The sequence below is a fragment of the Saccostrea echinata genome, unplaced genomic scaffold (genome assembly GCF_033153115.1).
Source record: "Saccostrea echinata isolate AGI-Se365-2 ecotype Australia unplaced genomic scaffold, CSIRO_AGI_Sech_v1 ptg000054l, whole genome shotgun sequence".
Lineage (NCBI taxonomy): Eukaryota > Metazoa > Mollusca > Bivalvia > Ostreida > Ostreidae > Saccostrea > Saccostrea echinata.
This window is the reverse complement of record NW_026889803.1, coordinates 54,163,556-54,187,621: the sequence shown is the minus strand read 5'-3', so window position 1 is coordinate 54,187,621 and position 24,066 is coordinate 54,163,556. Positions and strand designations below refer to the sequence as shown.

Genomic DNA, 24,066 nt, shown 5'->3' with positions numbered 1-24,066 from the left:
CCCTAACTTATGTAACAATATACCATTATCACCTGTATACTTTGTCTCCCAGTTGATTCAATACGCGAGTGAATATTTTACGTAGAAATATTTTTAAACCGTGGTAGGCTACTGACCAATTAGTTGATGATTCAAGGTTATTAATAACTTTTCGAAAATTCCAAGGTCGATACAATGACCTTGTTTGCATATGATATTTGTCATTAGGTCGAAAGTTGCCTTATGCTTTTTTAGAATAAATTGTTAGGCCATTAACATCTTATTGAATTGCCTAAGGATTACTCCCTGTATCCGATCAAGATAGGCACGTTATATCATGTCCCCTCATCCCATTTTTCAAAACTTAAATGTCTTGATCTCCAATTAATCAAGGGTCTCATCACAAACAGTTCCTGATTTAAATGCCACTACCAGTTATGAATTGTTTTGTGTAGTGGGTTGCTTGTCAGCTTCTATGAATTAACTGAAATTCAGGATTTCCTTTGGGTTCAAATCCTAAGATATGATAATCCTCAATTTTATTAAATAATTTTTGACAGGAGAATTTCACCGCAGGAAAGTTTTGCTTGTCATAGTTTCATACTCTTCAATAATTAGAATTTCACTCAGAATATTTAATTCACAAATAGAATTTGATTTTTACACATTTGAATCTATAGGCATTTGGCACGCCTTGTTCGCACATCATCTTTCTCTTAATGGCTAAGACATACTCAATTGTAATATTTTGGGTGATGAAGCCTCTTCTAGGATATCGTTATATTCCAGTAGGCAAATTACGCCCGTGTGAATAAAATCATTGTCAACACAATACATTAAAGTGCATTTTTATTCCCTGCAGAAATATATATACTTATATAATAAACATGTTAAGGTATTCGATCATGATGGGTCGAAATCACCCAGGGGGGTCGAAGTTACACCACCCTATCCTAATTCAAAAAGTTAGGTCCTAATTATTACACTATTGAGCATTATTACTGACAATTACCCAACAGGGAAAATAATGGGTAAAAAGGGCTTTGGGGTTACAGAACTATGTCCATGAATGTTGCTATGATGGGTGGTGTTTGTTTGCATTAAATTGAAGTATCTGGACCTAATTAAATGTGCAGACATCTTTGGCTGCCTCTGACGAGTGAATAACCCTTTCTTATTCCCAACCACACGAATTATCTCTGAAATTTAGAAAAATGGAATGATATCAAATACAATGATGTATATAGCCAAGTAATACCAATCAATATCAATGTTGTCATAAAACTAAGATATTTTATTTGATAAGACCATAAAAAAAAACACTAATGTTAATTTTAGCACTGAAATTAGTTTGATCATCACATCAAAACTACTTACGTTGAATAGTCATGAAATCAGCAAAATTCCAAGGCATTTCTCCTACCAGGAACTCTTGTCTCAGACTGTCAAAAACCTTATGATATTCCTGAAGAAACTCCACCTGAAATTCCTCTGTAAACACAAAGGATGGGTCCTAAAGATAATCAAAAAAAAAATAGATTGTGCATGTATTATAGTTTAATACTGATTTTTTTTACCTACACCAGTGTATGATATTCACGATATTAGTTATTTTTTGCTAACAGCGTTTGATCTAAAACAAAACTTCTGTTATGGAGTGATCAGAATTATGTTTTGACAGAACTAATATCATTGTCACCTTATGTTTTCTTTGAGGATAAACCGTTTCGACTAAAAAATAAAAAAAAAAATGACTTGTCAACTAACCTGATGATATCCTGAAATTGTACCAGCCTATATTCTGTGACAGTGATTGGCTTAATGTATTTATTATGAAAAGCTTTGATTTAAGCTTTAATTTAACACATATTCTGACCTGATGATATCCTGGAATTGTATCAGCTCCATATTCTGTGACAATGATTGGCTTATTGTATTTATTATGAAAAGCTTTGAGATCATTGGTCAGTTGTAGATTAATCAGCTCAGTGTGTGAACAGTCAGAATACCAGGCATAGTATCGGTTAATACACAAGATATCATTGTACTGGGCCTACAACAAATAGACACAAGGCATAGTAATGGTTTATACACAGAAAATATCATTGTACTGGGCCTACAACAAACAAACACAAGGCATAGTAATGCTTTTTATTACATTTTCAATATATAAAAAAAACATTTTCAATATAAAAAAAATTGTTTCTGCCCATGGTGTGGGGTACAAAAACAAAAATACAAATTTTCTATACTTGAGATGTATGATGAGAGTTTTTCTCCGGGATTTTTTTAACAGTATAAGCTCATTCTGTGACGTATTAACATTAAAGCTTACAACTTTTTCCTCATCATAGTCAGCATTGGCAACAAACGTAACAAGTCTGGTTGGATCTGATTTCTTCACATGCTGCAAAATTGTCCTGTTGAACGATGAAAAATACACATGTAGAAGTTTTATTGGATTTTCAATAAAACCCAGAAAACAAGACATCTAGTTAGTCTTACTTGAAATAGTACTCTGACGCTGGTAGCCCAGTCTTTGGTTCATTAGCAATTGACCAGATTATCACAGCTGGACGGTTCTTGTCCCTCTGAATCATTTCATCCATTACATTCAAATGGTGAACCAAGGATTCATTTCCAAAGTTATTTTGCCTTTTAATATAATCATAAGAAGAAAGGTACAAAATAAATCATTAAAATACTCTTAAGTAGATTTTATCAGGAAAGAAAGAAGCATGATGCCAGACATTGAAACTTGACATACTCTATCCCTACACCTGGACTTTCATCAATAACCACAATGCCCTGTTGGTCAGCTTGGTCCATAATCTCCTCAGCATAGGGGTAATGAGATGTTCTGAAACAGTTAGCACCCAGCCACTTCAGTAGATTAAAGTCCTTGGCAATCAAGGGATAATCTAGTCCTTTGCCTCTGATCTAAATTAACAATTAGGATATGACAGTTTATGATTCTTTTATGTTTGCAAAATATAAATGAAGCCTATGATCTTTTTCTGATCAATATTTAAATGATATGGCTAAATCATAATGGTAGAGGAAACTTCATGAATGACTACATGGTTCTGTTCAATACAAAATAAAATTTAGAGATGATTAGATGTTTGCTAAAGGGCAATAACTCTTACATCAGAATCCTCATGTTTGGCAACTCCATGGCAGTAGAATGGTTTATTGTTGATCAGAAGCTGTGTGTTGGTGTTAGACACAGTGCGGATACCAAATGGGAGACTGTACTGATCTATATCAGCAGATGTTGAGGTCAAGGTCACCTACAGAAGAATGCATGTGCCTTGCGCTGTGGAAACAAGCCTTATACTTGTCACATTCATTCTAACTTCTTTATGATGGATTCAGTCTAAACATATTTACGATAGTAAAATATGTAGCATAGCCACTTCAAAAAAAAAATCTTGTTCTCAAACACTGCACTACACTGCAAAAGTCACAGTGGTATACACTTGGGCAGTTACGAATAATCAATAGATTAGGATTTTAAGCTTAAGAATGAAGACGAAGGATTGTTTAAACCTTAAATGTATACAGATAGGCAGCGTCATTTGATGAGTTCACCATGGTATAAGGCCACCAGAATTTGGCATTGTGTACAGTTATTTGTCCGACTGGTTGGCTACTCTGCCCAACAGAGTTACCTTCCTTGTCTAGGATGGTTACTTGGATTGACTGGACCATGGAAGCAATGTTTGGCGACACTGTGTAACTAACAACACCTAAACGTGAATATTAAACTAAACTGGAATCACGCAAATTATCTTTGGTCAAAGTTCATAATAACATGAAAATTCTTACGAAAATGTATAATTCATGTTTTCAGGAAAAGTTTTTGTTTGATTTTAAGTGACAATGAATTCTTTGGGGTTTTTTTTATTTGAAAAGTTACATGAAAGCATGAGGTAAACGACAGTTAAACAATACTAAATTTACCATTGCTTCCATGTATATCAGTAACTATGGTGATGTCATCAACGTAAACTTTTGGTGTAGTATAGACTTTAACTGATCTGTGGATTCCAGCATAGTTGAAAAAATCCATCTGAAGATTTTGGACAAAATATCCTTTTGGATACCTAGAAATGTGCCAATTGAAATCAACGCTTATTTCATTTTCAATTGAATCAATTACAAAAAATGAAAACAGCCAGTAATTCATTTTCTATATCCTTTTGATTTATATTAACATTAAACGTTTTTGTTCATACTCTCTATAACTTTATGATACAATAACATCAAGGTTATATATGCAGCAAAGTAATCATCATGATTGACCCCCGAAGCTCTACAGTTTAATTTACTACCTTGAATATATATCTGCTTTGAAAGACTAGATCATAGAAAACTCATTTTGAAGTTTTCTCGGCATTAAAACTTTTACTGCATATTGTTACAATACATTGATTCATTTGCAATTCATTTGATGAATGTTGAAAAAATCCTATTGAACTTCATAATTGTAGATCATACAAAATGCTCTGCTTTTCACAGCTGCTAATTTTCATATGACTTTTTTTTCAAATTCAAAAGTATTCATAAACCTCACTTACTTGATTGGATCATTTTTGTACTCAATGGTCCCTGGAGGTAGTGTTGTGGGGGTCAGTGTGTTATTTATAGCTACGGTCATTCTATTAGGGCCATTTGTATTATAATTTTTTAATTCTGTTTCAAATGGCAGGTGCCCTCCGGAATGCTGCATCACCTCCTGCCCATTCACCCACTGCAGTAAAAACAGAAATCATTAAAGCTTGCAACTTTTTCCTCATTATTATGAGGAATGTTATTATTTTTCATCTGTATACTATTTATTCACTAATAAAATTTAAAAAATTTAAATTGATTCAAGTCATTGAAAATTGATAGTTCCTTGAAACTTGTTTGAACTTACTACAATGGTGTTGTAATGTGCACTGTCAATCCGCAATACAATCCTCTTTGAGGTGAATTCTGGTGGGATGTAGAATTCGTTGTCATACCAAGCCCATCCCACAAAATCTCGTAGTTTCTTACTCTGGGTAATGTCATTGTAGCTGGCTGGGACTGGCATCGGTATAACAGGCCCACTCTGTAATAAACATATCAGGGTTTTTTAACTACATATATATTTATTTATATGTGGACATGAACTACCTGATAAAGTTACAACAAATGGTTATTATTAGAAATCGAAAATGAAAATAATGTAGCTTCATGGCATCTGATCCCACCTCTGATGTCTTAGAGGTCTGTGTTTGCTCTGCTCCTATTTTGTAATGTTTAATGGACTTTTGAGCTCGACTGAAAACTGTTAGTTATCTCCACATATTTCATGTAACTGTCACAGTATCATTTCTTCAATTCTTATCGACTCAAACACCTTTAAGTCACATACTTCCTGTTTATAGGTTTAAAATTCGGGGGAAATTGTCAAGAGACAGCAAATCAGATACATTGGTATCACTAGTAACTCAAAGTGGCCACGAATTAGATGCATACACACTCGGAGGGACAACGAATCTGATTTATGACACACTCATGGGGACCATGATTCAAATAACAAGGTTCACTTTGGGCTTTTTTAGGCCCTGTGAATTTCTGAAAAACTGAAACTGCTTAGTTTTAGTTGACAATGCATTAAATTTCATAAAGACGTTTGGCGATTGCAAATCTACCAAAAATGACGTAATTATCTGGCTATTCAATGCATTATGACGTCATGAATTTTCCTCATATCCTGAACAATTCTACAAAAACAGCCAATTTTCAAAGCCATTTTTTCGATATCTAATATAGAGCGCAGTCTCTGATCTAAAATATGCAATTATTTACTGATAGAACCGTTTCTGAGGATTACAAAACATGTTTTATTTTTAGATCAGAGGGTGCGCTCATATTATTTTCCTTCTCTGAAAGTACTTTCCTTGAAATTCAAGAACATTGCAATTTCATAAAGCTTGTTTTCCAAGAACTGGACTTTAAGGAGAATATTTTTAATAGGAAATGAAAGCAGTATGTCTCTACTTTATCTTGATGTTTAAAATGGAACATAAGGTGTTAGTCAATAAAACTGGTATATCTATAGGGCCATTTTATGCATAAAGTGAACCTAGCTCTTTACAACTCTTTTGGGAATAAAATATATGGAGATAACGAACAGTATTCAAGCTCAAAAGTCCATTAGACAATACAAATTTTGGAGCAGAGCAAACACGGACCTCCAAAAACAGAGGTGGGATCAAGTGCCATGGAGGTGTGAGCATCCCCTGTCGACCGGTCACACCCGCCGTGTGCTCCTGGTCATGATCGGGAAATAACGGAAAAATCTGTAAATAATGGCCTAATAATTAGTACGAAAAACGTCAGTCATCATTTGACTTAATGATAAATTTAATTTTCTGACAAGGTCATTGTATCGACCATAGAACTTACGAAATGACGACTTTAAACGAGACTGCTGATATTCTTGTTTCATCAACTTGTTTGTCAATAACTTACCTCGTTTTAGAAATCGTTCATAAATAGAGCATGCTCTTGCGTATCGAATCAACTGAGAGATATAAACCCCGTATGCAGGTGATGAAGGTATATTGCTGCATAAGTAAGGGAAGTTGACGATTGAAAAGTTAAATTGAATGCACACTTAAAAGGGCCCTAAATCAGATTCATAACACTCAGAGGAACCACGAATCATATAAATAACACACTAAGAAGGACAACGAATTTGATTTATTACACATTCAATGGAAGTGTCAAATTCACCACCTACATGTGTAGGGACCTTAAACGTGAATTCACGATTCAGTATACAGTGAGAGGGACCACGAATCCGATTCACGTCACACTTAGAAGGACGATGAATTAGATTCATAACATTTGGGAGTGTCATGAAACTGATTCCCTTTAAAATTGTCGTAAATCTGTTTTGTGGTCCCGCTAAGAATGAAGTTATTCCGACTCTTGGTCCCTTAGAGTGTGTCATGAGTCTGACTTGTGGTCTCTCTTCGCGTGTATGAATCTGACTCTTGGTCCTTTGAAAGTGCCATATATCTTAACTGTGGTCCTTTTGAGTGTGTAATGAATCTAATTCAAAGTTCCTCTAAGTATGTTATGAATGTAATTCAAAGTTCCTCCGAGTATGTTATGAATCTAATTCATGGTTCCTCTGAGTGTGTTATGAATCTAATTCATGGTTCCTCTGAGTGTGTTATGAATATAATTCATGGTTTCTTTGAGTGTGCTATGAATCTAATTCATGGTTCCTTTCAGTGTGCTATGAATCTAATTCGTGGTTCCTCAGAGTGTGCTATGAATCTAATTCATGGTTCCTTTCAGTGTGCTATGAATCTAATTCGTGGTTCCTCAGAGTGTGTTATGAATCTAATTCATGGTTCCTCTGAGTTTGTTATGAATCTTTATTCTGTAATGAAAAAATTTCTTTACGACCTTGGTCGGCCATTTGCAGTTATTTCTAATTTTATACTTATCATTTAAAACATCATGACAAGAATGAATGAGTATACATGTATTTTATAATAGATAATATTTTATTCCAATCTTTTTTTTAACCAGCAAAATAAGTCACACCCCTGGGACATTAATTTCACAATTTATATAAAAGGTACACTGCAATCTTGATAATTGATAAATAACTTTTCTTTTTAAAAAAGTAACTTTGGAGGTTGAAAATTTTTCGTCCTCAGCCCTACGACTTTACTCCGATTGAAGGAAACTCATCCATTTTGGTAATGTAGCAACTTCAGATTTCAAAGCTGAGATGGTTGGTCGATTTTGAGAACCTTACAATTTTCATTCATAAACGACTGAATACGACGCTCCACAACCGAATACAGATACAATGTACATGCAATTTTATATCGCTGAAAGCCATCTAACTACCTCTGATTATCTAAGTCAAACAACTACTAATCTTTACTACTATGTTTACATTTCAGTATATCTGCACCGCTGCATATGGAAGTAAATATTGCATAAAAGCAAGTTTTTATTTTTTTATTTAGTAATAAATTTATATATATATATATATATATATATATATATATATATATATATATATATATATATATATATATATATATATATATATATATATATATATATACACATGTATATGAATGAACATAAGATATGAACCTGCTTTAGAGGCCTAGAGAACCAGTTTTCATCGAATCCACGGACCCGGCTCTCAGATGTGTCTATTCTAAAATTCCACAAACCGTCTATATTTTGGATAAAAGTTCGTGACACTGAATACCTCGGATATAACATACCCGTCATTGCACAACATATTTGTAAACATATGAAAAACGCTTGTATCGTGGGGGTATCCATCTTTTTCACCCGAACAAATGTCGCGTGATAAATTCACGTGAGTGTATTGGATATATTGGAATATCTCCTCAGTTATTTGAGATAACTTATAATTACAACATTTGTTGTATGATTGCATATATCTGGATATAATATTCTAAAAATAATAGAAAATATGAGAAAAATACATCTGTAGAAATAATTAGCGAATAAGTAAACAATATTGCACAAAACTACATGTATCTGACATATAACATATTACAATAAATACATGTACTAAGAGAATTCATATTTAAATTAGTCATACATCTATATTTTATGTAATGAAGTATAATAATCAGACAATTGTTTTCCATTTTCCGCATTTTTAAAAAAAAAAAGTATAGGAATTTACTTGTAACGTAACATTCTATTTTTTATGATGTATTTCATGTATTATCAGAATTTCCTTTTGCTGTTACATTAGATTCAAACCTCAAATCCAGCGCTTTATAGGCTGAGTTTACTCGGCTTCTGACTGAAAACATTATACGAAGGTACTAAAGGCACATTTTTGCATATCAAGGAGTTGCGTCCTATGGCAAAAACAAGTAGGTACCGTCAGTGTTCGAAAAGTCCAAATTCAGCAACGTTGCCAAATTTGGCAATGATTGTTATGTAATTCAACAGCTGAAAACATCGCATTATTAATGACTTTTCCAGTTTTTCAAAAAGGACATTTTTTTCCTCAAACGTTTTCCCCTACCAAAAATGAAAGAATACCGTATTAAAAAAGTTTTGTATATCAACCAATGCCAAATGCATATAAAATACAGCTTTTTACCCACTGCCTGTTGTCAGTTGATTGGTGATATCCAATCAGAACATAACAGGCCCGTAGAACGCGGGATGGGGGGGGGGGGTGGCAGGGGGCCGCCCCCATCCCCCACTTTTTTCTGAGTATAGTATTTGTCTATATATTACAGTATTGTAAGGTCGAGCACTGGCAAATTCAAGGATTTGGACAGTCAATTACCTTCAGTTTTTTTTTTTTTTTTTTTTTTTTTTGCTTGTCAGATAGTTTTGGGAAGTTGCCCCCCCCCCACTTTTGGTCTCTTTAGGTTTTTTTAATGCCCCCGTATCGAAGATTCGGGGGTATATAGTTTTTGCCCTGTCCGTCTGTCTGTCTGTTTGTCCGCAAAAACTTTAACATTGCCCATAACTTTTGAATGGTTGTAGCTATGGCTTTCATATTTAACATGTGTATTCCTTGTGAAAAGACCTTTCTTCGGGTACCACTCTATTTGACCTTTTGACCTTGACCTTGGTGTTTGACCCAGTTTTGCAAAATTTTTCCCAACTTTGTCCTTGGCCATAACTTTTGAACGATTGGTGCTAGGGCTTTCATACTTCACATGTGTATTTCTTTTGACAAGACCTTTCTTTGGGTACCACCATATTTGACCTTTTGACCTTGACCTTGGAGTTTGACCCAGTTTTGCAAAAAATTTTCCCAACTTTAACCTTGGCCATAACTTTTGAACAATTGGTGCTAGGGCTTTCATACTTCACATGTGTAATTTTTGTGACAAGGCCTTTCTTTGGGTACCACCTTATTTGACCTTTTGACCTTGGAGTTTGACCTACTTTTGACAAACTTTAACATTGGACATAACTTCTGAAAGGTTAGAGCTAAGGCTTTCATACTTAGCATATGTAATCCTTGTGACAAGACCTTCCTTTTAATAGCAACAACTTTGACACTTTGACCTTGACCTTGGAGTTTTACCTTCTTTTGTAAAACGTTAACATTGGCCATAACTTTTGAATGGCTGGTGCTAGGGCTTTCACACTTCACATATGTAATCCTTGTGATAAGACCTTTCTTCGGATACCAACAACTTTGACCCTTTGACCTTGACCTTGGAGTTTGAACTACTTTTGGAAAATTTTAACCTTGGTCATAACTTTTGAACCGTTGTTGCTAGGACTTTCATACTTCACATATACTATCCTTGTGACAAGCCCTTCCTTTGGATACCAACAACTTTGACCCTTTGACCTTGGTTTTGACCTACTTTTCGAAAACTTTAACCTTGGACACAACTTTTGAAAAGTTGTTGATAGGGCTTTCATATTTAACATGTTTTTTCCTTGTGACAAGACCTTCCTTTGGATACCAACAATTGTAATCCATTGACCTTGACCTTGGAGTTTGACCTACCTTTGAAACACTTTAACCTTGCTCATAACTTTTGAACGATTGGTGCTTCAGCTTTCATATTTCACCTGTATATTTCTTGTGAGAAGGCCTTTCCTTAGGCACCATTAATTTTGGCCAATTGACCTTGACCTTGATTTACTTTTGAAAAACTTTAACCTTTTCCATATCTATTCAATGGTTGCTGCTAGGGCTTTCATATTTCACAAGTATATTCCTCGAGACAAGACCTCATTTTGGGTACCAACATATTTGATTTGCATTTGAGAAAGTTTAACCTTTGCTATAAGTTGCCATATGGGGGCATCAGTGTTTCACAAACACTTGTGTTTTTTTTTTTTTTGGTTTTTTTTTTTTTTGCTTGTCAGAATTTTTGGGGAAGTTGCCCCCCCCCCCCACTTTTGAAACCGTTGCTACGGGCCTGTATAGTAACGTGACACCACAACGTGATAGTACTTCCATGTTTGCTACCATCGCTCTCAATATCATTTGCAACAAGTGCTGGTCAACTTTAATCCTGTGTATAATTACAAAAAAAAAAATATAACAACTTGTCCCCCTTCAAATGAGACCTTTTTTTTTAAGAAAAAATGAGGCCATGTCATAACACTATACCTTCCTTAAACAGGAATCGCATAGTCGGTGTGACGTCATATCCTCGAAAATGTAACATCCGCCATGAGACTACCAGAATTGCTTTGGATGCTGGATTTGACCTTGATTAAGATTTGACGAATTTTATTCATCAGAAAGGCAAAGTCTCAAACCAAATAAATGTTTTGGTAATTTGCATCCTACGGAATAATTATCTGGCGGTAGCCACATAAATAACTGGCGGCCACCAGAAACTTTTCTGGTGGCCGCCAGATAACTTATTTGACAGCCGCTAGAAAGTTATCTGGCGGCCGCTAGAAAATTATTTGGCGGCCGCCAGAAAATTATCTGGCGGCCGCCAAATAATTATCTGGCGGCCAAGAGATAACTTTCCGGCGGTCGCCAAATAAGTTATCTGTCAGCCAAGAGATCTTTTTATCTGGCAGTAACTTGGGTACGTACCTGTTACAAAAACAACTCAATCATTTTGAATTCATTAAAAAATACAGACTACTGCTGCTTTCAACCATAGTATATCCTCCATGAGAGATGTCAAAAATATAAACAGTATTGAAAACTTTAAACTTTATTTTAAAAAAATCAGATAACATGGAATAAAAATATAAAAATTGGTATAAAAATGTTAGCTCTATATGCTAGGTCTCAGAAACATTCTTTGCCATAATTTATGAGCATAATAAAAAAACGCATGCAAACACATAAAGTATTATTTACAATTTGATTCCCTTTGTTTGCAAACACACAGATCAATTATCTTTGTCTCAAATTCTAATTTCTAAAAAATAATAGTAGCACCATTGACTAGGAATACTTTTGACACAAAGTACTGAGATTCCACTTCAACTTACTCAAAATATAATTTTACTGTCAGTTACTTTAAGTGTTCACTATGATCATTCAATGAAAACAATGCCTGAAGTACATGTAAATGTAAGTATATTGTGAATCACTGATTCAGTTTACCCAACAGGAACAGTAACGGATTGAAAGACATTTTGGATGTTGTTGCTATGTCCATGGAAGCCACCACGATGAGTGTTGTTTGTGTACATTAGATTTTTATATCTGGACCTAATTAAATGTGCAGACATCTTTGGTTGCCTCTGGCGAGTAAATAATCCTTTCTTATTCCCCACCACACGAGTTATCTCTGAAATGTAGAAAACCAGTTACTAAGTGTGATTATGAACTTAAAATAATATCAATTAAGGTACATCACTCCTGACACTGAATATACTCGTATCAAGGATTTTTTGAGAAGAAATGTAGAAAAGCTGTTACAAAGTATGATTATGAAGGCAAGCTTAAAATAGTATCAATTAAGGTATGTCACTCCTAACACTATATTTTAGATATCTACACATATAACCTAACTCAAAATAAAAAAAATTGGGAGTCTGATCAACAGTTCAATAAACTTCACCTTTCTGCAGTTTTCAAAATTGTATCTTAATATATTAATCACTTTAACCTGAGCTAAATTTTATCGAATGTAATCATGGCAATTAATAAAATCTTGTTAATACAAAATGTTTAAATAAAATACGAGAATTTTTTCTTGATACATGTATTTCCTTTTAAATATCCTTCCACCACAAGAAAAAGCCCTCCATAATTTGTGTGTGTGTGTGTGTGATTTTTTTTTCAAATTGGACAATTTTCTTTGATTAGTTAACATCTGAAAAGAAAAAATTCATTGTAATTTGATAATTTTGATATTTGGAGGTCCTAACCAAACTGATTTCAAAAATCTGACGAATACCTGGAAAATAGTCTTGTATTATTTGTATGGCCAGATTCTGATTGAGGCATACATATTACACTCAACATGAAGATAACTTTTGAGACTCGTGGCACACTACTTACGTTGAATAGTCATGAAATCAGCAAAATTCCAAACCATTTCCCCTATCAGGAACTCTTGTCTCAGACTGTCAAAAACCTTATGATATTCCTGAAGAAACTCCACCTGAAATTCCTCTGTAAACACAAAGGATGGGTCCTAACAAGATGAAAATAAATTAACTTAGTCCATTCAATTAATTCTTTTTTTTAAAAATGCACTAAATGTAAAATTTACAACAGAAGAAAATTTTCGTATGTTGTTGTTTTAATTTTCTTTCACAGTTTTAATACTGGAAGGGTTCATGATATTTTGATTATTTCAGCATAAAATTTTATTAGCAGTATTTATCACAAGGATTTCTCTGAGGAAATTTGCACCTTACTGAAAATATCATTACTTTACTTTATTCTTTAATTTAGCTGGTATTCTAACCTGGTGATATCCTGGAATTGTATCAGCTCCATATTCTGTGACAATGATTGGCTTATTGTATTTATTATGAAAAGCTTTGAGATCATTGGTCAGTTGTAGATTAATCAGCTCAGTGTGTGAACAGTCAGAATACCAAGCATAGTAACGGTTAATACACAAGATATCATTGTACTGGGCCTACAACAAACACAAGGCATAGTAACTGTTTATACACAGAAAATATCATTGTACTGGGCCTACAACAAATAAACACAAGGCACAGTAATGGTTAATAAACAAGATATCATTGTACTGGGCCTACAACAAACACAAGGCACAGTAATGGTTTATACACAGTATATACTAGGCCTACAACAAACAAACACAAGGCACAGTAACGGTTTATACACAAGATATCATTGTACTGGGCCTACAACATACAAATACAAGGCATAGTAATGATTTAAATACAGAATGTCATTGAACTTGGTCTACAACAAACAAATACAAGATATAGTAATGTTTTAATCACAGTTATCATTGTACTGGGCCTACAACAAACAAACACAAGGTATAGTAATGGGTAGAACACAGGATATCATTGTACTGGGCCTACAACAAACAAACACAAGGCACAGTAACGGTTTATACACAGTATATACTAGGCCTACAACAAACAAACACAAGGCACAGTAACGGTTTATACACAGTATATACTAGGCTTACAACAAACAAACACAAGGCACAGTAACGGTTTATACACAGCATATACTAGGCCTACCACAAACAAACACAAGGCACAGTAACGGTTTATACACAGTATATACTAGGCCTACAACAAAAAAACACAAGGCACAGTAACGGTTAATACACAAGATATCATTGTACTGAGCCTACAACAAATACACACGAGGCATAGTAATGGTTTATACACAGTATATTATTGTACCGGGCCTACAACAAATAGACAGAAGGCATAGTAATGGTTTATACACAGTATATAATTGTACCGGGCCTACAACAAATAGATACAAGGCATAGTAATGGCTTAAACACAGAATATCATTCACCTTGGCCTACATTAAACAAATACAAGGCACAGTAACGGTTTATACTCAGGGTATCATTGTACTAGGCCTACAACAAACACAAGGCACAGTAATGGTTAATATACAGGGTATACTGGGTCTACAACAAACAAACACAAGGCACGGTAACGGCTTATATGAAGGGTATAATTTGGGTAATACTGGGCCTACAACAAACATAAGGCACAGTAATGGTTTATAACAGTATATACTAGGCCTACAACAAACAAACAAAAGGCACGGTAATGTTTTAAACACAGAATATCATTGTATTGGGCCTACAACAAACACAAGGCACAGTAATGGTTAATACACAGAATATATTGGGCTAACAACAAACAGACACAAGGCACAGTAATGGTTAAAACACAGAATATACTGGGCCTTCAACAAACAAACACAAGGCACAGTAATGGTTAATACACAGAATATACTGGGCCTTCAACAAACAAACAAAAGGCACAGTAATGGTTAATACACAGAATATACTGGGCCTTCAACAAACAAACACAAGGTACAGTAATGGTTAATACACAGAATATATTGGGCTAACAACAAACAGACACAAGGCACAGTAATGGTTAAAACACAGAATATACTGGGCCTTCAACAAACAAACACAAGGCACAGTAATGGTTAAAACACAGAATATACTGGGCCTTCAACAAACAAACACAAGGCACAGTAATGGTTAATACACAGAATATACTGGGCCTTCAACAAACAAACACAATACACCATAACAGTTATACATGTGATACTGTGCCTACAAAAAAATAACACAAGACACCATAACGGTTTATATACACAGAATGTTATTGTACTGAGCCTACAACTGTAATAGAAAAGGAGAAAATGTACGGTTGGACTGGAAATCAAACTTGGGACCCCTGCATCACAAGTCAGGTGCTCTGCCAACTGAGCTCTCCAGGCCAAAATCCTCAGCCCATTATAAAGTACTTTAAGATCATCTATGGTTTTAAACCAGACATCAGTTCTTGAATACAAAGTAACAATTTTTTTTTAAATTTTGTATTTATTTGTTTGTATGTCAAATGAGGTGCTTTTAGCTTGCCCTTACCCTATATGTATCTTGTCATGTCCTTTTTAATTCTATGAAGGATACTGAATGGTTTACAGATTACCCAAAAGATCCATATAAAGATGAAATACTAGTTTTCCATCCATAAAATATTATTAGTTAGTATAGAAAAAGCCAAATTTTTAAGCTATAATATTTTATGCAATTTCCTTTATTTTCATACAGAACTCTTTTTTTTCCAAAAGATTTAAATAGTCTTAAAATGGTCATGACCACCCAGCCCTCTAAATTTCCATGGTAGTCATATCTAATGTGACAACAAGTGTACATTCCCTTTCTGTGAGGTAATGATGTAAATGCTTACAACTTTTTCTTCCTCATAATCAGCATTGGCAACAAAAGTAACAAGTCTAGTTGGATCTGATTTCTTTACATGCTGTAAAATTGTCCTGCCAAAAAAAGTAAAACATACAGATGTTCAATAAAACTACCTCAGGATTTTTTTTATTATTATTTTACAACTTTATAAACATGCTTTAAGAAACAGACAACAAGATAACTTGGTATACATGCTAAAAAAACAGAAAACGAGATAATGAAGCTTGCTGAAACTGATCAGACTTACTTGAAATAGAACTCTGCCTCTGGAAGCCCAGACTTTGGTTCATTGGCTACAGACCAGATGATCACAGCTGGGCGGTTCTTGTCTCTCTGAATCATTTCATCCATTACATTTAGGTGGTGTGCCAAAGACTCATTACCAAAGTTACCTTTCCTTTGAATATCACCATAGAAAAGTACAAAATAAAAAAATGAAAATACTCTTGACCATATTTATTAGATTTCACACGGGAGGATGAATACACAGGAATAGATTTAGAAACTTGACATACTCTATCCCTACACCTGGACTTTCATCAATAACCACGATGCCCTGTTGGTCAGCTTGGTCCATAATCTCCTCAGCATAGGGGTAGTGAGATGTCCTGAAACAGTTAGCACCCAGCCACTTCAGTAGATTAAAGTCCTTGGCAATCAATGGATAATCTAGTCCTTTGCCTCTGATCTAAATTAACAATTAGGATATAACAGTTTATGATTTTTTTTGTTTTCAAAATAAAAATGAGAGATATGTCCTTTTTCCTGAACAATGTTAGAATGATATGTCAAAATCATAATTGTAGAGGAAATTTCACAAGAGACTTGAGTTGAGATGATTAGATGTTGCTAAAGGGCAATAACTCTTACATCAGCATCCTCATGTTTAGCAACTCCATGGCAGTAGAATGGTTTATTGTTGATCAGAAGCTGTGTGTTGGTGTTAGACACAGTGCGGATACCAAATGGGAGACTGTACTGATCTGTATCTGCAGATGTTGAGGTCAAGGTCACCTACAGAAGAAATCAAGTGATGACAAGCATAAAAAAAACATCCTGTTGTGGCTTTTACTATTCATAACTCAAACCTGCACTGCACTGCAAAAGTAAAAATGGTATATACTTAACAGTTATAAAGTAATTAATAGGATAGGATTCTGAACTCAAGAATGAAGACAAAAAATTGTTTTAACCTGAAATGTATATAGATAGGCAGTGGCATTTGATGAGTTCACCATGGAGTAGGGCCACCATAGGTTGGCATTGTGTACAACTATCTTCCCCTGTGGCTGACTGCTCTTCCCAACAGAGTTACCCTGCTTGTCTAGGATGGTTATTTGGATTGATTGAACCATGGAAGCCATGTTTGGTGTCACTGTATAACTAACCACACCTAAAAGTTAACATACATGCACATATATACATATAAAGTAAAACTTGTCTAATCTAGAAGTTGGGTATTCCTAATCTAAAACTGTTTAGTCCCTATCAGTAAAACAGTGAAATAAATTTCTTTAGCTACTTCACACCTACTGTACATTTTGGCAAAAGTTGCTTCAAGTTTAATAGAAAGAATACCATGTTAAACTGAAATGTTAAGATAAACCTGTAATCACACACATTTCGTACTCTACCATTACTTCCTTGTATATCAGTTACTATGGTGATGTCCTCGATATAAACTTTCGGTGTGGTATACACTTTTACAGATCTATGAATCCCAGCATAGTTGAAAAAATCCATCTGTAGATTTTGGACAAAATATCCTTTAGGCCAAAGTTTTTATTTTTTTTGGTTTACGATTTTCTGTCTCAAAAAAATGCATTGGGTGGTCGAAAAATAAAAATAAAAATAATTTAGGATTCAACAGTTTCATTTTAAAATACCAGCAATGTTTATTTTAATAAAAATAATACACGTCAATAGTACTTTTAAGTTTTATTGTCTAGATCACATAACTCTTTTTATTTAATTTTGATTCATTTCTAACTTTAGACTGAATGTCATTTTCATTTACATATACATGTAGTTCTGATTTTTGTTTGTCAATCAGTGCATGGTTCATGATGTTCAACTTCTTTTTGTGCTCTTCAGTGATAAGTGATGTGTTATAAACCTCGGTATGCCCACAAACTAAAAATAAGGATCCAAATTTAAATTAAATTTAGATTGAAGAAAAATACAATTTAACTGTTTAACAATATCAAAAGTAATTGACATTGAAATAAAGGTTATAATAATTTGATCATGCAGCTATCAAATTTAATGTTCAACCTGTGGCACAAAAGCCTAATAATTTCTCAATCAAGTCCTTCTTTAAATTTTTGTTATGTACCTGCACAGTAGGCAATGCTCATTATTTTCTTAGTAATTCAAAGGGCTTTGATCTCAATTGAGTATGAAATTTGCAAAGATTTGTATATTGAATTTACTTCTATAAATTAACAAATGTTTTATACACATTTGAACTTATCCAGTGAAATATGGGTCAGCGTTACTTCAACTAAGATGCATCTCTCAACACTAAATTGGTCTAACTATTATCCATGGATTTATCAGCCTATTTTGGGAAACACCATTTTTGGGGAATTGGGAATAAATTATCGGCTATTTGATGAAATTGGAAAAAATTTTAAAATGTTACTTAAATCCTGTATTCAGGGGTAATTCATTTAACATTTCAGCATGAACTCTAATTTGGGCAACCAAACGACAATTAAATATGATCCATCTTCATCATACAAGATCAATTATGAATAATAGACTAATGAAAGTAAATTGGACTTCAATGAGTGTAAAGCAGTTATACAACGTAGGGTTGTACATGTGTGTATGAGATTTCAATTTAGATCATATAGTATAGATCTGTTTCTGGAGATTATAAACCTCCTGCATAAATACTAAGTACATATTTTCTAAAAGTCCTCTTTTAATATGTATTAATGCATTGAAAATATATATTTCTATTTGAAATAATGCCCAAAGTCCTTACCATTCACTCAAAGATCAATTGAATAGGTGGAAATAACTTAATAAATCTATATAATTATACAATATCATCATTTTTAGAAAAACGGAGGAAGTTCGGATTAAAAGTTGGCGATGTTTTTACAGTGTTTTTAAACATGTGTTATGACTGTAGCTTTGCTAAATGAGTTAAATAGATGAAAATTACAGACAGTCTGACAATTTTACTTTGTGTTTTTTCAAGATAATTAAAAATAAAAGCATTGTTCACCAATTGGCAAAAAATACTGCCAAATTGGGAAAAACTGAACTCATTTTCAATTGGGCAATTGTACATGAGAAGGCACTGATAAATCCCTATTATCTATAGGTGTAACCGTGTCTGCTAGGTCGATCAGGGTTGGGCATACACTCTCCAATATTACGGTATGAATTTAGCCAATTGAGACATTGCAATTGGAGAAAGAGATCATGCATCCAAGATTTTATTCACTTTTCCATGCAGAAAAGTTCTTTAAGTGTATGTCATTGCTTTCAGCGAAGAATTACCTTGTTACACAGCTGTTACATGACAGAACCGCCATTTTTGGTCTGCACATGTGTTTATTTACGGTCACCTAAATGTTTGTAAAGGTCTCATATATTTATAAGCGCTTATTCGACTAAGATGCATTCTAAAATTTAAAACCCACCAGTTCAGCTGAGAAAAATCCGGAAAAATATGTCGGAAAAAGACATTATTTTTATTTTCATGATTGGTGAAAATTAGGGTCGGCGGAATCGTAAACCAAACGAAAAAAAAACTTTGGCCTTAGGATACCTTTAAGTTAATTGAATTGAGTCATCAGTACAAATCATCTTCTGTAACAATATACAACAACTGAGTCCGTTAGTAGGATTTAGTTAATGATTTCAAGGTTAAAATGAAGTATTTCTGCACATCTTTTATGTGCAATTTTACAGAAATGACAAATCTGTCCACAATATAAAATTGTAAAAATGTGCAAATAATTTTCATTCTCCCTTCATCTGACCATTTTGTGAAAAAAGTGAAACATTATTGAATTGAAGGAAGATAATTTTTATTTCTCTTTTGATTCTAGATGAACTATTTAAGTGACTAAAATACAGTCACTGTGTGTTCACTTCTGGCACAGTAATAAATAGCCTACTAAGTTGGACTAGAAGAGTATTTTTTATTTGGAATATGTTTTCCTATCCTCAGCCATATTAACAGTCATTTTACAGTGACCTTCACACTGGTGACCTTCAAAAGTCTAAAGTAAAGGTAAATCTTAATTTTTCTATTCATTTTAAGGAAGTGTTGCAAATGGCTTGAACATCAAAATACTGTGTAACACCTCAGGGGAGTGACCTAGTTTATCCAAACATTTCCTGCTGCAATGCAGAGTGCATAAACTCCAATGTCAATTTATTTATTTTCAGGTATTAGTAGAAATTCTCTTTAATGCAACTAATTTAATATAAACATTTACTTACTTCAATACTATAGCAAATTCTTACTTGAGTGGATCATTTTTGTACTCAATGGTCCCTGGGGGTAGGGTTGTGGGGGTCAGAGTGTTATTCATAGCTACAGTCACTCTATTAGGGCCATTTGTATTATATTTTTTTAATTCTGTTTCAAATGGCAGGTGGCCTCCAGAATGCTGCATCACCTCCAGCCCATTCACCCACTGCAGTGAAAACAGAAATTTGATCAATGTGAATTGTACATGGATTATTAAGATAGCACAATAATATGATTTTAAACTGCCAACATGCATGTTAATTTCATAAATAATGATATATAAACTCCAGTACTACTCAGTTTAAGAATTTTAAATATCCATCATTTAATACCATATTAAAGTTTATTGTTATACCTTTAAAAATTAGCTCCTATATAAATCTATCTAAAAAAATTATAACATTTCTAATGTTTTACTGAGCAGTCATAAAAAGATCAATGTTTGACCACAGAATGAGATATTGGACCTGTGGAAGAGATATTGGACTTCTTATGTCACACTGTGGGTGGGATCAGCAAAATCTTATTTGCATTTGTTAGTATTGAAGCCATCAAAAGATACATGGATAACGAAAAAAATAAGTAAATAAATAAATAAAAGGTATAACAAAACATTTATTGACTTTGTTCTTGGGCAAAATGCATTTTGTCGACCCCTCGAACCAAACTGTCTGCCTTTAGCCTAACGGCCTCAGGCAAACAGTTTGGTTCTTGGGTCCAACAAAATGCATGTTGCCCTCGAACACAGTTAATAAATGTATAAAGTTGATTGAATTTTCACATTTGAAGGTTATTTATTACCTTCTTATAAACTTACTACAATGGTGTTGTAATGTGCACTGTCAATTCGCAATACAATCCTCTTTGAGGTGAATTCTGGTGGGACGTAGAATTCGTTGTCATACCAAGCCCACCCCACAAAATCCCGTAGTTCCTTACTCTGGGTAATGTCATTGTAGCTGGCTGGGACTGGCATAGGTATAACAGGCCCACTCTGTAATAAATATATCCAACTTACTTTGTGAATTGATTTAGTTATATTGGTACATAGCTTACATTGGAAATTTTTTTTTATAAAACAAATGATGACGCCCGTCCCTTGTTGAAACCAGTCAACAAAATAAACTTACTGCTGCATTCTCACGAAGTGTTGGTGATCTGTTTTATATCTTTAAGTTTATCTTCATATTTTTTACAAGTTAAAACTATTTACTAAAATAGATTGAGTTGACTATAAATCATACAGATGCACTGATGCAAAAGTATCTAAAATATTCATTCAGTAAGTTTGAGAAGGTCTGGGATACCTTGGCTTGCTGGTGTATAAGATTGATCACTGTTATCTTGATCTTTTACATTTGAAGCATCAAGTAAAACAATATTCCATAATATGTAGATTTTCATTGTCCCATATTAAAAAAATCATTTTTGTCAATCATGTCTTAAACACATCATCTGGCATGTATATGTAGCATAAAATAATTCTCTCTTTAAAGAATTGGTTTGTTTATTACTTTGCTTTTGAAATAAATTCAGTTACAAAATGGCATGATTAAAAGAATAAGGTTTACTTAGGGCCTTCTTTTGGCCCTGTGAATTTCTGAAAAATCAAAACTGCTCAGTTTTAGTTGACCCTTTGGACCCATGGTGACTGCATATCTATCAAAAATGACACAATTTTTTGCTAGCCCATGTATTATGATGTCATGAATTGCGTCATTATTCTCAAATCCTGATAATTTCTTCAAAAATCGCAAAAAAATTAAGCTGTTTTTCAGTATTTTGCATTGACCCCAACCTCTGATCCAAAATGGCTGATTTAATATTATGAAAAATTACAATCCATATATTTTATTTTTTAGATTGAGGGGTTGGCTCATATTTAAATTCTTTGCTGAAGGTACTCAAATATATCCATTTTCTTCAAAATTCAAGAACAATGAAATTTCACAAAGCATGTTTTTCAATACTGTACCTGGACTCTCAAAAGGAAACTTTTTTTATAGGAAATGATTGATTGATTGTATGTTGTTTTATATCCAATTTGAGAATTTTTCACTCACACATAGACGTCACCATATACCGGTGAAGGGCTTCAATTTTAGACCTATACTCGGCACTCAGAGTCATTGAGCAGTGATGGTTCTTTATCGTGCCTACGCCTACCATGACATGAGACTTTGTTTTTTTTAAGGATCTCATCCAAAAGACCCACAACTTTTACTTCACGAGCGCTTGGCGAAGGAAACAGTCACTACCTATGTTCATGTCTTAGGTTTGATGTGTTGTGGCGAATGAGAATCAAACCCAGGCCTCCCGATCACAAAGTGAAAGCCCTATCACTAGGCTACTGCGACGGTCTTTTATAGGAAATAAAAGCACTAAGTCTCTACTTTATATTGATGTTTGAAATGGGACACTAGGACTTGGTCAGTTAACTGGTATATGGGCAGGGCCACTTTATGGATAACAAACCCAGCTCTTTTTGTGCATGTTTGAAGTTTGCCTAACACAGTATGTTTGAATATGTATCAAGAAGGGAGAAGACAATGAGAATTATAACCCCACCCCCACCCCCCAAAAATAAACAAGTGTACATGCTACCGAGTTTTCTGCATACATGAAATCATATCTTAAAAATAAATTTATAAAAAGAGAAACTATCGAGTGAGCTACATGTATGAACCTGTTGGAGCGGTCTTGAGTACCATTTTTCTGCGAATCCCTGGAACTTATTCTCCGATGAATCAATTCTGAAATTCCACATACCGTCTAAATTTTGGAAAACTGTCCGTGATATCGAATTTCGCGGATATAACATACCTGACATTGCACATAATATTTGTAAATAAACAACATGAGCAAGGAACGTTTGTTTCATGGGGGCGGCCATTTTCACAGGATAATACATCACATGATATGCCCACGTGACATACAAGGAATAGAATGAAGAAAGCCGTTTATGTCTTATTTGTTTCAACTCAAAGGAACATTAATAATTTTTATTTTATGATTAAGGTAATACTATTTCCACCCTCACAAATTTGTGGATTCAAAATTAAAAAAAACTGCATTTATTTTCAATGAATATTATAATTATAGTCTAAATTAATTAATAAACCTAAGAAATGTATTTTAGTCCCTTACCGGTGAAACCGGAGGGGACTATAGGTTTCCTCTGAGTCTGTCCGTCCGTCTGTCCGTCTGTCTGTCTGTCCGTCTGTCTGTCTGTCTGTCAGTCTGTCCCACTTGGTTTTCCGCACTTTTTTTCTAAACGTTTACAGATATTGAGCTGATTTTTGGTATGTGAGTGTATATTGATAAGTTACAGATCAAGTTTGAATTTCGTTCCGCTTCATTGATTTTTGAGGGAATTACGGCCCTTTTAATTTTCAAGGGTTTTCCGCACTTTTTGTCCAAACGCTTGCAGATATTGAGCTGATTTTTGGTATGTAAGTGTATCCTGATGAGTTACAAATTAAGTTTATACTACGTTCCGCTTCAATGATTTTTTTGACGGAATTTCAACATTTTAAATTTTTGATGGGAACCAGATTACACTTACCGGTAGGGGACTAGTATTGCTAATGCTTGTTGTTTTATGCTCTTTGTATTTGTTTGTTTGTTTGTTTGTTTGTTTTTTTTTGGGGGGGGGGTGTTTTTTTT

General features: G+C 34.0%; 2 protein-coding genes across 2 annotated transcripts; both read right to left on the bottom strand.

The window, feature by feature from the left end:
- Positions 1-987: 987 nt before the first annotated feature.
- LOC133172677 (beta-glucuronidase-like) lies at positions 988-8,375 on the bottom strand. Its single transcript, XM_061307626.1, has 12 exons — positions 8,146-8,375; positions 4,904-5,080; positions 4,563-4,735; positions 3,946-4,088; positions 3,532-3,731; positions 3,129-3,272; positions 2,747-2,919; positions 2,485-2,634; positions 2,315-2,399; positions 1,856-2,032; positions 1,357-1,492; positions 988-1,178 (listed from the first exon to the last, which is right to left on the bottom strand). Exons 1-12 carry the CDS (start codon positions 8,341-8,343, stop codon positions 988-990), a joined length of 1,947 nt encoding a protein of 648 aa, XP_061163610.1. The 5' UTR covers positions 8,344-8,375.
- Positions 8,376-11,686: 3,311 nt separating this feature from the next.
- On the bottom strand, positions 11,687-23,293 carry LOC133172678 (beta-glucuronidase-like). The gene is made up of 12 exons (XM_061307627.1): positions 23,087-23,293; positions 21,218-21,394; positions 20,393-20,566; positions 17,537-17,678; positions 17,096-17,295; positions 16,773-16,916; positions 16,418-16,590; positions 16,150-16,299; positions 15,889-15,973; positions 13,416-13,592; positions 13,004-13,139; positions 11,687-12,287 (listed from the first exon to the last, which is right to left on the bottom strand). The coding sequence occupies exons 1-12, from the start codon at positions 23,291-23,293 to the stop codon at positions 12,097-12,099; spliced, it is 1,956 nt and encodes a 651-aa protein (XP_061163611.1). The 3' UTR covers positions 11,687-12,096.
- Between the last annotated feature and the right edge of the window lie 773 nt (positions 23,294-24,066).

Excerpts from the sequence above, each read along its gene's own strand:
- LOC133172677 (XM_061307626.1), bottom strand. The coding sequence starts at position 8,343 with ATGGATACCCCCACGATACAAGCGTTTTTCATATGTTTACAAATATGT. Across the intron at positions 4,089-4,562 it reads TACAAAAATGATCCAATCAA|GTATCCAAAAGGATATTTTG; the intron begins GTAAGTGAGGTT and ends GCACATTTCTAG. Across the intron at positions 1,493-1,855 it reads CAATTCCAGGATATCATCAG|GACCCATCCTTTGTGTTTAC; the intron begins GTCAGAATATGT and ends GATTATCTTTAG.
- LOC133172678 (XM_061307627.1), bottom strand. The coding sequence starts at position 23,293 with ATGGCCGCCCCCATGAAACAAACGTTCCTTGCTCATGTTGTTTATTTA. Across the intron at positions 17,679-20,392 it reads ACAAAAATGATCCACTCAAG|TGGCCTAAAGGATATTTTGT; the intron begins TAAGAATTTGCT and ends AAATAAAAACTT. Across the intron at positions 13,140-13,415 it reads CAATTCCAGGATATCACCAG|GACCCATCCTTTGTGTTTAC; the intron begins GTTAGAATACCA and ends TCATCTTGTTAG.